At 47.1% G+C, this 14787-nt stretch overlaps 1 protein-coding gene across 6 annotated transcripts in view; it reads right to left on the bottom strand.

Annotated features, from left to right (window-relative positions):
• The window catches only part of spata20 (spermatogenesis associated 20), a 475652-nt gene that overhangs the window by 310163 nt on the left and 150702 nt on the right, over nt 1-14787 (bottom strand). For all 6 annotated transcript variants that reach the window (XM_085963329.1, XM_085963324.1, XM_085963327.1 and 3 more), the window contains exons 12-13: nt 13480-13648; nt 4445-4653 (exon numbers count right to left, since the gene is read on the bottom strand). In XM_085963329.1, coding sequence (XP_085819455.1) covers nt 4445-4653; nt 13480-13648 — 378 coding nt within the window. The remainder of the gene's footprint in view (nt 1-4444; nt 4654-13479; nt 13649-14787) is intronic.

Below are 14787 nucleotides of genomic sequence, written 5' to 3'. Positions count from 1 at the left end.
ACAGGGAAGGTGGCGGCACCTTGAGGGTGGATAGGCTGCAGGTGTTACGCGGTGGGCGGTTTAACATTCGCTGGTTGTCGACTGTGAGTGGGGGGAGGGGTCCACCGTATGCTAGGGTTACACTTTGGAGGTGGGATTGGAAGTCCAGCCCTAGTAGGACGGCAGCGCAGAGCTGGGGGAGGACGAGGAGTTTAAAATTTTTATACTCCGTACCCTTAACCGACAAGGTCACAACACAGTAGCCGCTAATGTCCGTGGCGTGGGACCTCGATGCCATCGAGATTCGGTTGCGCGTTGGCAGGACAGGGAGGGAGTAGTGGCTCACCGTGTCTGGGTGGATGAAGCTCTCCGTGCTTCCGCTGTCGAACAGGCAGGTCGTGGCGTGGCCGTTTACTTTGATGTCCATCATCGACTTGGACAGGTGGTGTGGGCGGGCTTGATCCAGAGTGACGGAGGCTAGTGTGTAGGTAAGCGAGTCGTTGTCGTCTGCGGGCGAGGCGGTCGTCGGGTCCGGAGGCCCGGTGGCAGTCGGGCGTGGTGGGTAAAATGGCGTCTCCCACGAGGTAGGACAAAATGGCGGAGAAGATGGCTGCTCCCATAACTCACATGAGGCACTATTGGGGTCGGTTGCCTTGATCAAAGATGGCCGCCCCCATGACTCACGTGTGGGGATGCTGGCCTCAGTTGCCTTGAAAGAAGATGGCCGCCCCCACAGTTCGCATGAGGCACTGCTGGCCTCTGAAGATCCGCTCCTGCAGGCCTTAGAGAAGTGGCCTTTCTTCCTGCAGGTTGAGCAGGTAGAGTTCCTGGCTGGGCAGCGCGACCTCGGGTGCTTCTCCTGGCCGCAAAAGAAGCAGCCGGCGGCCCGATCGCGGGTGCCCGATGTCGGAGCCGGTACCGGGGGTGGCGGTCCCGGTCGGGTCCGGGACGCCGACGCTGAGGTAGGTCCCGGGGGCGGCGCTGCGAAGGGTATTGCGGTAGGGGTCGGGCCCGAGTCCCAGGGTCGCGAGCAGTACCTGGAAAACGCCTCCTGGTCCTGATGGGCCACCTCCAGGGAGAGAGCGAGGGCTTCAGCTTTGTCCAGGTCGAGGTCTTTAGCTTCAAGCAGTCTTTGCCGTGAGTGGTCGGACCGTAGGCCTTTCACAAAGGCATCGCGGATATTATCTTCCGTATTTTCAACAGCCGTCACCGCTTTAAAGTCACAGTTCCTGCCGAGTGCTCTTAGCGCCCGTAAAAATTCAGCTACAGACTCTCCTGGCTGTTGCGGGCGGGATCTTAGGAGGTGCCTGGTGTACATGTAATTTACCGGGCTCCGGTACTGCTGTTTCAGTAGGTTGATAGCGGCCTCATATGTAGTCGTGTCCTGGATGAGTGCGTATACTCTCGGGCTCGCTTGGGCGTTCAGAACTCTTAGTTTGGATCTCTGAGGGACGCCGGATTCTTCCAGGTAGGATTCGAAGCAGCCCAGCCAGTGTTTGAAGTTGAGGGCTGAGTTTGCTGCCTGTGGGTTTAGATCCAGGTACGGTGGTTTGAGGGCTTGCAGCCAAGCCGGCTGGTGTGGCTGGTGTAGCCCGGTGTCTGAAAGCTGCTGTGGCTGTGCTTCTGGGAGGGCTTCTGGCTGGCCAGCAGTAGACATCTTTAAAATTTAGTCAATAAAATTGATATACCTATCAATTCGTCCAATAAAAAGCGACGAGTTAGGAACGTAACTAAAGGTTTTTATTGACTAAATAACAGAGCCCACCCTCGTGGGTGATCGGGTCCAACAAGGAGGAATACCAGCCAGTCGACTACCTTTATACCTGGGCAGGTAGGTGGAGCCATGGGCGGAGTCGGAGGTGGTCAGCCCAGGTATAACAGCGCGACAAGAGGCGACCTCGTATAGTGATACAACAGTGAGAACAGTGAGAACAATACAACAGTGATAACTATAGTGTAACGATAGTGAACAATAAAAGTGGTTTACCACACATGTCCTCTTAAATCCCCAGATATATTGCTTGCCGTTTTTGCCAGGTTGTTAGCTTCTTACGCTACCGGGAATCAGTTTTGACCACCTGAATTCTCAAGACTGGGTCATTGCTGCTGATTCATCGAGGGTTTCTTACCATGAACTGCAGATACCTGGAACAATGTATAAGCCTCAGATCAGCCTTGAGTGACTGTCTGATGAGCATAAAAGCAGCAAATTACATTGCACTCTAAGCCTTGTATCTGGTATTTTAAGAGATTAGGCCGTTTAGTAGTGCGATTTGTAGAGGTCAGGTTATGAAATGGGCACATCTGCAGTGTACCAATCTGCTCAGCAACTTACATTTATATTGGGCCTTCCATGTAATAAAATGTCTCAGGAAATTTGACAGGAGGGCTTGTGGACATCAAGCCAAATATAAAGTGGTCAGGTTTCTGGAGGTGACCGAGATAGGATTTAGGAGGCTCTTTGAAAGAGAAAGGAAAGGTATCAAGTGAAAGAGGATTTAGGACGAGAGTTCCAGAATGCAAAAACATGGTAGCTGAAGGCTCCGCCTCTGATGGTGGAATGGAGGGGAGGACCACAGGCGCAGCCACAGCTGGAAGAGCAGAGGGCGGGGGCTAGGACTGGAGCAGATTACAGAGTTGTTCATCATCTGTTGTTCCATTTGAGTTCTTGGTGCATAGAAATATTAGGAATACAAATCTAAACTAAACCAACCTGGATTAATCAGGAAACTGCTGCATGCTTTCTATATTATTACACTTAAACACACACACACTTAATAAAACAGCAATGCCATCTTTCAAAAACTAGAGTAACTCCATTATTTACAAGGGCAGATCAATTTATAATGCCTACCTGTCAATAGAGTCTCCATAAACTCTTAAGGTGCTTTTAACTAACTGGAGTGCCTCCAACCATAAACATCTGCTGCATTCGAGCTGTTGATAGCACTGTTGGGTATAAAATACCCTACCTCAACAGGACTGATGGCAGAAGTGGGATCTTGCTGTAAGCAAATTGGTGGCCATGTTTCCTACATTACAACAGTGTTTACAGGCTGGATTTTGCCAGCGCTCAGAGAGCAGGTTTGGAGGCGGGTCAAAGGGTAAAATCATTTTGATTGACGACGGGATACGATCCCGCCGTCAACCCGCCTCCAAACAATTTTCCCAAGTGTCGGGTCCCCAGCTTGCGCATGGACCCGACACCTAGCGGCGGGTAGAGGATTACCTGCCTATTAACAGGTAGTTGCTAGTAGTTGACAGGCTATTTTTGAATTTTGCCGCTTCTGGCCCGGGTTTTCCGACGTCCGGACACCACGCCAGGTAAGTGTGGCGTGTTGCGAGTCAGCTTTAATGTTTCTGGATTGATGCCAGCTGCAGAAGTGGTGTGAAGGATCCAATGTTGCACTGGTGAGTCTCAGAGGTAAGTGCCACCTCATTGGGAGAACCTCTCTCACCAGTGACAGATCGCTTCTGTCACCTCACCTACAGCTGCCATCTATTCCAGCCTATGGAGGGAGTCATTGGAGAGCCTGGGTGCAAGAGATCACCTTTGTGCAGTGATTGTCAGTGTTTGCAGCACCTCAATGCTGTCAAACACTGAGAAATCAACTGTCAAAAAAAAAAATTGTGAGTGGTCCCTTTAAGGAAACCAGCAGATGATGCGTCATCAAATGACGTCATCTGACCCCGCTTCCTCTTAATTGGCCGGCAAGCCCGCAGGGCCGGCTTAACAAGGTCAATCAATGTAAAATCACGTCTGTGGGCCGGATGCAGCTGGGGGCGGGACTGGAAGCCGGAAACCACCTGACCCGCACCCAACCCGCCTCCATTGATAAAATCGCGGCATTCACTTCAGAATTACTTAATTGGCAGTAAAGCGCTTTGGGACGTCCTGAGGTAAAAGATAAATGCAAGTCTTTTTTTCTTTATATAACAGCACCTAATGGATCTATTGTGGCGGAGCCACTAAGGGACTCCGATCAACTGTATATAATTCCATTTAACAACATGTTAGCTACAGCCTGAGTCTGTATCTTTGTATATACCGTTTATATGTACAGAGCGTGGTCCCTTTAAGAGCGCGGGCAAACGTGATGACGTCACACCGTTCATCACGTGATCCCCGACCGGCGGGAAAAACGTGATGACATCATGACGCCAGCCACGGGACTGCCCAAGCAGTCCTCGTGGAGCCTCCGAACTGACTAGACTTGTATTCGTAGTTCTCGTGCGTTTGTTTGTTAAACTCGGTTTGCTTTGCATTAAACATCGTTTGTTTGATCGCCTGAGTCGACCTCAGTCTTTTGATATAAACATAGTGTAGGAATGTCTAGTTCCTAAGAGACTTTCATACCTTGAACTGTTCCGTTCCCCCAGCTTGGAGGAAGAATGATGCATGGAAGTGAACAATAGCCCACCAGACACCACGAAAAGGAGACAAACATCTTTATGTAACACTCACCTTCTTTAAGGCGAATTAGCACAGAGGGATCACGGGCATCATCAGTGAAGTAGGCAAATCCCTTGGCATCCCAGAATAAATCATCCTGTTTCTGCTGGAGCTTCAAGGCCCACTCCAGCCACTGCTCATCAAAGGAAGCTTCGTACAGATCGATCAAGCTTCGAATAACGAACGCATAGTCATCCAGAAACCCACTGATGGGCGTGGTTCTAAAAACACACCAGAATAGGCACAGATTAGGTTGGGATCTTTTGGTGTGGCATCACTATTATCTGCCCTTCCAGTGGCTGGTTTCCCTCACTCCATGGACCAATTGAGATCCCAGCTTGCTTCTAGACCGCTGCCAACTCTACTCTCTGCGCAGCTCTTCGACAGCACCCCCCCAAACCCGTGACCTCTACCACCTAGAATGACAAGGGTAGCAGGCGCATGGGAACACCATCACCTCAAAGTGCCCCTCCAAGTCACACACCATCCTGACTTAGACATATATCGGCATTCCTTCATCGTCGCTGGGCCACAATCCTGGAACTCGCTCCCTAACAACACTTCACCACACGGACTACAGCGGTTCAAGGCGGCGGCCTACCACCACCTTCTCAAGGGCAATTAGGGGTGGGCAATAAATGCCAGCCTTGCTAGCAACGCTCATATCCCAAGAATTATTTTTTTAAAAAGCTGTTACAGTCTCTCTCATTATTCTTTCCTTCCTGCGAGGTTTTAAGCTTTATCCTGCCATGTAACAGAAATTGTGAACTCGCTTAGTGGGGGTCGTGAGAGAGGAACTTTCATCGCTATCACGGCATTGGCAGCCTGCTAGAGTCCTGGTGCTGCACATCGCCCAGATTAATTCTCATCGGGGGAGAGTATAAAAGTGAATAAAGCACATTAAAATGAAAACTTTCAACAAACAAATTGAAAGAAAAACCAAAGTCGGTAAGGTCGGCCGCCCAAAAGTCAAAATAGACCCCAGTGACTCTAAAAATGGCAGCAAGATACAGATCTATAGTGTGTGAACAACTCCATGCAGCATCACACCAAAACCCACAGTAACCCATCATTAAACAAACATGGAAAACACTGTCAATCTACAGCAGGTAAGTCAGCATCTAGCCCATGGAATATAGGAACAGGAGGAGGCCATTGAGCCCCTCGAGCCTGTTCAGCCATTCAATGAGATCATGGCTGATCTGTGACCTAACTCCATATACCTGCCTTTGCCCCATATCCCTAAATACTTTTGGTTAACAAAAATCTATCAATCTCAGAATTAAAATTAACAACTGACCCAGCATCAACAGCCATTTGTGGAAGAGAGTTCCAAACTTCTACCACCCTTTGCAAGTAGACGTGTTTCCTAACTTCACTCCTGAAAGGTCTGGCTCTAATTGTTAGACTATGTCCCCTCGTCCTAGAATCCCAACCAGTGGAAATAGTTTCCCTCTATCTACCCTATCAGTTCTGGTGAAGAGTCACAATCAATTCTTTAAGCTCTCTTCTTTTTTGCTTTCAGATGTTGACTGGTCTACTGTGTAGGCGTGCATTATGTGTTTTTTTTTATTTAGATTTCCAGCATTTGAAGTTTACCTGTAATAAACAAACTGTAAAGTTGTGACACCAATACTGCTGATGTCAAGTACAGTTCTGTTGACAATAATTTTCTTATTGCCGCCAGACTGCACTTCTTCACTGAATTAAACTCAGCCACAACACCTCAGTGCACAATTCTTAAAACACCAATTAAGTCAATTATTAGTGAATAAGCCAGACTTAAATAAAGCAAGCTGACATCCTGCACTTTATATGCACAAACCATTTGTATCACGTAGGAAGTAGGGTTTACTAATTAGCAACACAGTAATGTTAGGAACAGGAGGAGGCCGTTTAGCCCCTCGAGCCTGTTCTGTACCTCAACTCCATTTACCCACCTTTGCTCCATATCCCTTGATACCCTGACCTAACAAAAATCTATCCATCTCAGTCTTGAAAGCACCAGTTGTCCCCTAGCATCTACAGCCTTTTGGGTGGGGGGGGGGGGGGGAAAAGAGTTCCAGATTTCTACTACCCTTTGTGTAAAAACTTCTCACACGGTTAGACTATTAATGTCCCTTACCGTTAATCTAAATGCCCCATATACTTGGAGCAGCGTATGAATTTGTCATGTATGAAACTACAAGAAGCCTTCAACCTTCACTATGATGTTATCTCAGATGGATTTTAGGATTTGAAAACACTACCATGACTACATGATACAAGGGATCATAGGTCAGAGAATCAGTGCTGCAGATTTGCAGGCCTAACCTCAATTATGACGACAAGTTGCCTAAACTTAGCTTTTATTCCCTTGAGTTTAGAAGTTGGAGGTGTGATCTGATCGAGGTGTTTAAAATGTTGAAGGGATTTTGATAGGGTAAATAGAGAGAAACTATTCCCTCTGGTGGAGGAAGCCAGAGCAAAGGGGGCATAATCTTAACATTATAGCTCGGCCATTCAGGAGGGAAATCAGGAAGCACTTGTTCACACGAAGGGTGGTAGAAATCTGGAATTCTCACCCCAAAAAGGCTGTAGATGCTGGGGGTCAATTGATATTTTCAAGACTGAGATCGATAGATTTTTGTTAGGTAAGGGTATCAAGGGATATGGAGCAAAGGTGGGTAAATGGAGTTGAGGTACAGATCAGTCAGAAGAAAAAGGAGCCGGAGTAGGCCATTCGGCCCCTCGTCATGATCTAATAGATGAATGGATCATGCTCAAGGGGCTGAATGGCCTATGTTCCTGTGTAACCACACCGCCCCACTGGGAGTGCAGATCGATGAATTTACCCCTTAGTTTACTTTTTCATTTCCAATTTCTGTCCCTTTCCTTGTTCCTCTCCAGTTCTTGCTGGGACATAGTCAGCTCCCTGGTACCTCACCCAAGTGGAAGCTCTTCAGGTGGGAGTATGAAACAGTAAATGTCAGCCACGAGTGATATCACAGCTGACCCCCAATTCTGTTCTCACCTGACGTACACACACACAATCACACACACACACAGCAGAAGTCACTGGATAGCGATCAGGAGTGAGAACCATGACTGGTGATTTGTTTCCCTCCCCTAATCCAGGCAGCAAGACCAACTGTACCACCCCTGACTGCTGAAGAAAAGAAAGACTTGCATTTATATAGCACCTTTCACGACCTCAGGACATCCCAAAGCGCTTTACAGCCAATTAAATACTTTTGCAGTGTAGTCACTGTTGTAATGTAGGAAACACAGCAGTCAATTTGCACACAGCAAGCTCCCACAAACAGCAATGTGATAATGACCAGATAACCTCTTTTAGTAATGTTGGTTGAGGGATAAATATTGGCCAGGACACCGGGGAGAACTTCCCTGCTGTGGGATTAGTGCCATGGGATCTTTTACGTCCTAACTTCATTCCATATACCAGTGATCCCGCACGAGGGTGATCTCGCATAAGTTGCCTCAGTTTTGCTGGTGATTCAAAGGGTCACTGAGAATGGAGGTGTCACGACTTTAATAACAAAAACAACACAGTGCATTCCAAGAACAAAATCGATTCTATCTCAAATCAACCGTCGACTTTAAGGGAGGCCACACATGCTACCCTCTGAATTAATCGTCCACTCCGAACACCATCCAGGCTGACATGCCTTCAGGGAGTGCAAAAGGGCCAAAAAAGTACTTTAAAGGAACGCGTTGGATAGAAAGTGTCAGGAAAGGAAAATATTGCAGGACGCAGATTAAGGATCTGTCTGTATGACTGGCAGGATTTGATAGGCTCTCTACTTGTGCAAACAGGGTCCATGAGATAAACAACATAAGAACATAAGAAGTAGGAGCAGGAGTAGGCCATACGGCCCCTCGGGCCTGCTCCGCCATTCAATAGGATCATGGCTGATCCGAACCTAGACTCACGTCCACTTCCCTGCCCTCTCCCCGTAACCCCCAATTCCCTTATCTGCTAGGAAACTGTCTATCTCCATTTTAAATCTATTTAATGTCGCAGCTTCCACAGCTCTCTGGGGTAGCAAATTCCATAGATTTACTACCCTCTGAGTAAAGAAGTTTCTCCTCATCTCAGTTTTGAAAGGGCAGCCCCTTATTATAAGATTATGCCCCCTAGTTCTAGTCTCACCCATCAGTGGAAACAAGTGAGGGATTCCAATTGAGATTATCTCCACAACAAACCTGCCACGGAAGGAGGGAAAACTCTTATGCAGATGTTGATAGGAACTAACATCCTTTTACTTAAAAACTCACCCCGCTCCGTCCCCTCGGCTCCTGAAGGCTTGGGTGCAAATGTTCTTCTTCAAAAGTAATCCTAGACAGTGAGTATCAGCAAGCTATTAAACTATGGAGGGTGCAGCACAGCCAAGTCCCATCCCGTCCTCACCCAGTGGGTGCAGCACAGCCGAGTCCTATCCTGTCCTCACCCAGTGGGTGCAGCACAGCCGAGTCCTATCCTGTCCTCACCCAGTGGGTGCAGCACAGCCAAGTCCCAGACCGTCCTCACCCAGTGGGTGCAGCACAGCCGAGTCCCTTCCTGTCCTCACCCAGTGGGTGCAGCAAAGCCGAGTCCCTTCCTGTCCTCACCCAGTGGGTGCAGCACAGCCGAGTCCCTTCATGCCCTCACCCAGTGGGTGCACCACAGCTGAGTCCCTTCCTGCCCTCACCCAGTGGGTGCAACATGGCCAAGTCCCATCTTGTCCTCACCCAATATCCAAGCATACACACTTTCTGGAAAAGGTCACTGGTTAGTGATCAGGAGCCGGAACACTGGTTCATTAGCGTTCTTGGCGTCAGGTGTTGCTAAGTAGATATGGGGGACACGGCCATCTAGATAACGTGGGACTTGAGCACAAATCATAGTCTATCACTCCAGTGCAGTATTGAGAGAGTGTTGTATTGTTGGGATCATGAGATAGTAAACTGAAGCCTGTCTTGCCTGTTTCAAGTGAATGTTAAATATCCCATGGCCTTATTCAAAGAAGAGCAGGAGGTTCTTCTGTTGTCCTGGCCAATATTCCCCCATCAACAAACATCACCAAAGGTAAATGAATTGCTCAGTCAACACACTGGTATAGGTGGGATCCTGCAGTACCTGCGTTTACTGACATAACAAGAGTCACTGCACTTCAAGTAATTCACTGTACTTTAAGTATTTTGAGACAACATAACAAGAGTCACTGCACTTCAAGTAATTCACTGTACTTTAAGTATTTTGAGACATTTAGAGAAGCGTGCTGGAGGAGCTCTGAGCATTTGCACCAGTTGGAGAAACTGGCCGGTTTCTGTTACAGCGACAGATTCACCTGGAGGTAGGAGATTAAGATGGCTGCCTTGACTAAAACATAAAATGGCTTCTACAGCCTGCCTGCCTCCAACATCCACCTCCAGTTGCCTTTCAATGAAGCTGGTCTTGTTATTAGCTTCATAAAGGAGTGGAAAAATATAAGGCGGAAAATGTTTTTTGGGGGAAAAAAAAGCTGTATATACACTGAAGTGGGGCTTTCGAGCTCTACTATAATTAAAGGGTTAAAAATGGGAATCGAATGAGCTAATAGGCCTTTACAGTAGTAAGCTTTTTCTAAGTTGCTGAACTGGCAGTTGAGATAACCTGAGAATGACATGTTGATTTTGCAGTAGTGTTAGAATGATTGACGACTGCAAACTGTGTAACTTGGAGACAATTGCAAACAGCCGGACGTGGAACCATAAGAGGCCTAGAGGATGTAAGTTCTGTTCTGGCAGGAAAGTAAAACAATGAGTGGGAAGTAAAAAGGCCTAGAGGGGCAGGAAAACAGGACAATGAGTCAGTAGTACAATGTTGGTGAAACCCCATCTGGCATGAACAAAGGTCATAGGTGCAACAACAGCTTGCGGTGATAACGGACATATACTTTTCCGGTAATAAAGGCAGTACTTTAATGTAATGCGGCATAGGCAACCGATCAGTGAATGTGCACACGGGGCGAAACCCAATCAAATTGTTAAGATGGATCATGCACGAGGCTAATTATGTACCAAAATTTTGTATAAAAGACTGCTTAAAACTTTGTATCACTGGAGAGAAGCCTGGCTAGACCGATAGCAGGTTGTCTCCCCACCGGTGTGAATAAAGACTGCTTGAATCTTCGAACGCAGACCTGATGTCGAGTGTTTATTTCAAATACTCCACTTCATACACCAAATTTTCCTTAGGCTTTTATTTACCATTTTAAAGTCAAAACAAGGGAGCCACATCTCCGGTTAGTCCTAAAAAAATAATTCTGAAGGCTATCAGATGGAAGCAGGACAGCAGAAGACAGGCAGACTGGTGAAGACCATGTTAATTCACCTTAGGAGCACGGACCACCAGGAGCTCAGGCTCCAGTAAATCTTCCCTAAATTAAACCCCAAACTTCACTACATTCTTGACATTTATAAGAGTTACAATGGGAGTGGGACCATCTAAAGCTTACACTGATGTAGCTCCTGCCTGCCATTGTAATTGAGGTACTAAGGGAACCGGATGGAGTCATGAGTCAGATACTGTCTTTTCACTGATGGGACCTGAAAGTCTCCTTTGTCTGCTGGATGAAATAGGTTTGGGCAGTTTCAACTCAATTCTCAGTTAGCAAATTGCAAAATACTGATCAGCAATCATGCTGAGAGAAACCCTGAGGTTGGCTGGTGTCAGAAATGGTGCTCCTCTGAGATTAGGCTGAGGCATGTCGTTGGGACAGTGTAGAGGGAGGTTTACTCTGTATGTAACCCGTGCTGTACCTGCCCTAGGAGTGTTTGATGGGTGACACACACACACACACACACACACACACACACACACACACACACACACACACACACACACACACACACACACACACACACACACACACACACACACACACACACACACACACACACACACACACACACACACACACACACACACACACACACACACACACACACACACACACACACACACACACACACACTTCCATACAGACATTAAGGGCCTGACTTTAGCATGTACTGGCAGCCATTTGCGAAGTGACATGTCCTTTGGATGGGACATAGGAACCTAAGAACAGGAGAAGGCCTTTCAGCCCCTTGAGCCTCTTCCACCATTCAACTAGATCATGGCTGATCTGTAGCTTAACTCCATTTACCCACTGTAGTTCTGTAATGCTTAATACCCTTACCTAACAAAAATCTATTAATCTCAATTTTGAAATTCTCAATTGGCCCCCAGCCTCAACAGCTGTTTGGAGGAGTGTTCCAAATTTCCACTACTCTTTGTGTGAAGAACTGCTTCCTGATAGCACCCCAAGCTCTAACTTAAGGGTTATACCCCCTTTGTTCTGGACTCCCCCACCAGAGGAAATAATTTTTCTCTATTTACCCTATCGAATCCTTTAATCATCTTATTTCCACCTCTGTAACATTGCCCATTTCCACCCTTGCCTCAGCTCATTCGCTACTGAAACCCTCATCCATGCCTTTGTTACCTCTAGACTTGACTATTCCAACGCACTCCTGGCTGGCCTCCCACATTCTACCCTACGTAAACTTGAGGTCATCCAAAACTCGGCTGCCCGTGTCCTAACTCGCACCAATCCCCTGTGCTCGCTGACCTACTTTGGCTCCCGGTTAAGCAATGCCTCGATTTCAAAATTCTCATCCTTGTTTTCAAATCCTTCCATAGCCTCGCCCCTCCCTATCTCTGTAATTTCCTTCAGCCCCACAACACCCCACCCACTCCCCCCCCCCACCCCGAGATATCTGCGCTCCTCTAATTCTGCCCTCTTGAGCATCCCTGATTTTAATCGCTCAACTATTGGTGGCCGTGCCTTCTATTGCCTAGGCCCTAAGCTCTAGGATTCCCTGCCTAAACCTCTCCGCCTCGCTACCTCTCTTTCCTCCTTTAAGACGCTCTTTAAAACCTACCTCTTTGAGCAAGCTATTGGTCACCTGCTCTAATTTCTCCTTATGAGGCTCGGTGTCAAATTTTTTGTCTTCATACTCCTGTGAAGCACCTTGGGACGTTTTACTACGTTAAAGGTGCTATATAAATACAAGTTGTTGTTGTTAAACACATCAGTTAGACCATCCCTTTAGGGGCTTTAATTCAGTTTGTAAAGATCCCATGGCACCATTCAAAGAAGTGCAGGGTGTTTTCCCAGTGTCCTGACCAACATTTCTCATCAAACCTCCAAAAACAGATTCATTGGTTGTTCAACTCATTACTGTTCATAGGACACTGAACAAAGTAGTTGTCATATTTGGTAATATAACAGTCACTGCATTTTAACAGGCATGGTAGTGTAGTGGTTACGTTACGAGATTGGTAACCCAGAGGCCTGGACAAATAACCCAGATGAATGAGAGTTCAAATCCCACCACATCAGTTTGAGAATTTGAATTCAGTTTTTTTTTTAAAAATCTGGAACTAAAATGGTGACATCAGTAGAAGTGACCATCCAGCTGTCACACTGTCACAGAAACGTAACTGGTTCAGTAATGTCCTTTAGGGAAGGAAAGCTGATGTCCTTACCCGGTCTGGCCTATATATGACTCCAGTCCCACACCAACGTGTGGTTGACTCTTAACTGCCCTCCAAAGTGCCTTAGCAAGCCACCCAGTTGTATCAATAGAAGGCGGCCCACCAACACCACCTCGGGGCAACTAGGGGATGGGCAATAAATGGTACAGCAAGTGGCAGATTGGAATTGGCTTTCACGCCAGTAATTTCTACATTGACATGTCACGTACCGTTTCCCAGCAAGCACATAGAACAGAATGGGTACGAAGGCTCCTCTTGGCATCTGGTTAAGTCCCTTGCTCTTATTTTCGAACAGCTAATGCCAAACAGGCCCAGCTGCAAGAGACGTGCAAGCTGAGATGGGGGAAGAGCCTCCCTGAACAGCTCAGGCCCGTTTAGACCTGCATTCAATTCACAAGAGATCCTCGTTACTGACGGTGCTGGGGTCAGCGACTGATGGGAGCCAGGGAACAAACACTTTTTACTTTTGCCGATTACTTACGCTTGCTCCACCGTGCTCTCGTCTCCGCGGTAGCAGCTGTGCAGGAGCCGCCCGCTGCTGGAGTCAAACATGTGCTCTCTTAGGAAGCCAGCAGCCTGCGCCGCGCACCGAACGTAGGTCTTCTCCCCGAGGACTCCACCCGCTCGAGCGAAACCAGAGATCATGAGACCTGTAGCGGCGATAATGAAGACCAATGATCCACGGTTAAATAGGATGTCATATGTAGCTGGGGTTGTGCTCCTTAGAGCAGAGAAGGTTAGTGGGAGATTTTAATAGATGTGTTCAAAATTATGAGGGGTTTTGATAGCGTAAATAAGGAGAAACTGTTCCCACTGGCATTAGGGTCGATAACCAGAAGACACAGATTTAAGGTAATTGGTAAAGGAACAAGAGACTTTTTTTACACAGTGAGTTGATATGATGATAACATAAGAAATAGGAGCAGGAGTAGGCCATACGGCCCCTCAAGCCTGCTCCACCATTCAATAAGATCATGACTGATCATCGACCTCAACTCCACTTTCCCGCCCGATCTCCATATCCCTTGATTCCCCTAAAGTCCAAAAATCTATCGATCTCAGCCTTGAATATACTCAAAGACTCAGCATCCACAGCCCTCTGGGGGCAGAGAATTCCAAAGATTCACAATCTTGAGTGAAGAAATTCTTCCTCATCTTGGTCTTAAATAGCCTACCCCTTATCCTGAGACTATGCCCCCTAGTTCTAGACACTCCAGCCAGGGGAAACAACCTCTCGGCATCTACCCTGTCAATCCCCTTCAGAATCTTGTATGTTTCAATGAGATCACCTCTCATTCTTCTAAACTCCAGAGAGTATAGGCCCATTCTACACATACTCTCATCATAGGACAGCCCTCTCATCCCAGGAATCAATCTAGTGAACCTTTGTTGCACCGCCTCCAAGGCAAGTATATCCTTCCTTAGATAAGGAAAGCAAAACTGTGCACAGTACTCCAGGTGTGGTCTCACCAAGGCCCTGTACAATTGGAGCAAGACTTCCTTACTCTTATACTCCAACCCCCTTACAATAAAGGCCAACATGCCATTTGCCTTCCTTATTGCTTGGTGTCCCTGCATGTTAGCTTTCTGTGTTTCTTGCACAAGGACACCCAAATCTCTCTGAACACCAACATTTGAAAGTTTCTCACCATTTAAAAAAGATTCTGTTTTTCTATTCTTCCTACCAAAGTGAATAACCTCACATTTCCCTACATTATACTCCATCTGCCACCTTACTGCCCACTCACTTAGTCTATCTATATCCCTTTGCAGACTCTGAGTTCTCCTC

This window comes from Somniosus microcephalus, chromosome 21 (assembly GCF_052327205.1).
Source record: "Somniosus microcephalus isolate GS21.2 chromosome 21, FLI_Smic_1.0, whole genome shotgun sequence".
NCBI lineage: Eukaryota > Metazoa > Chordata > Chondrichthyes > Squaliformes > Somniosidae > Somniosus > Somniosus microcephalus.
The sequence above is the reverse complement of the archived record's forward strand: the minus strand, read 5'-3'. Positions and strand labels throughout refer to the sequence as shown.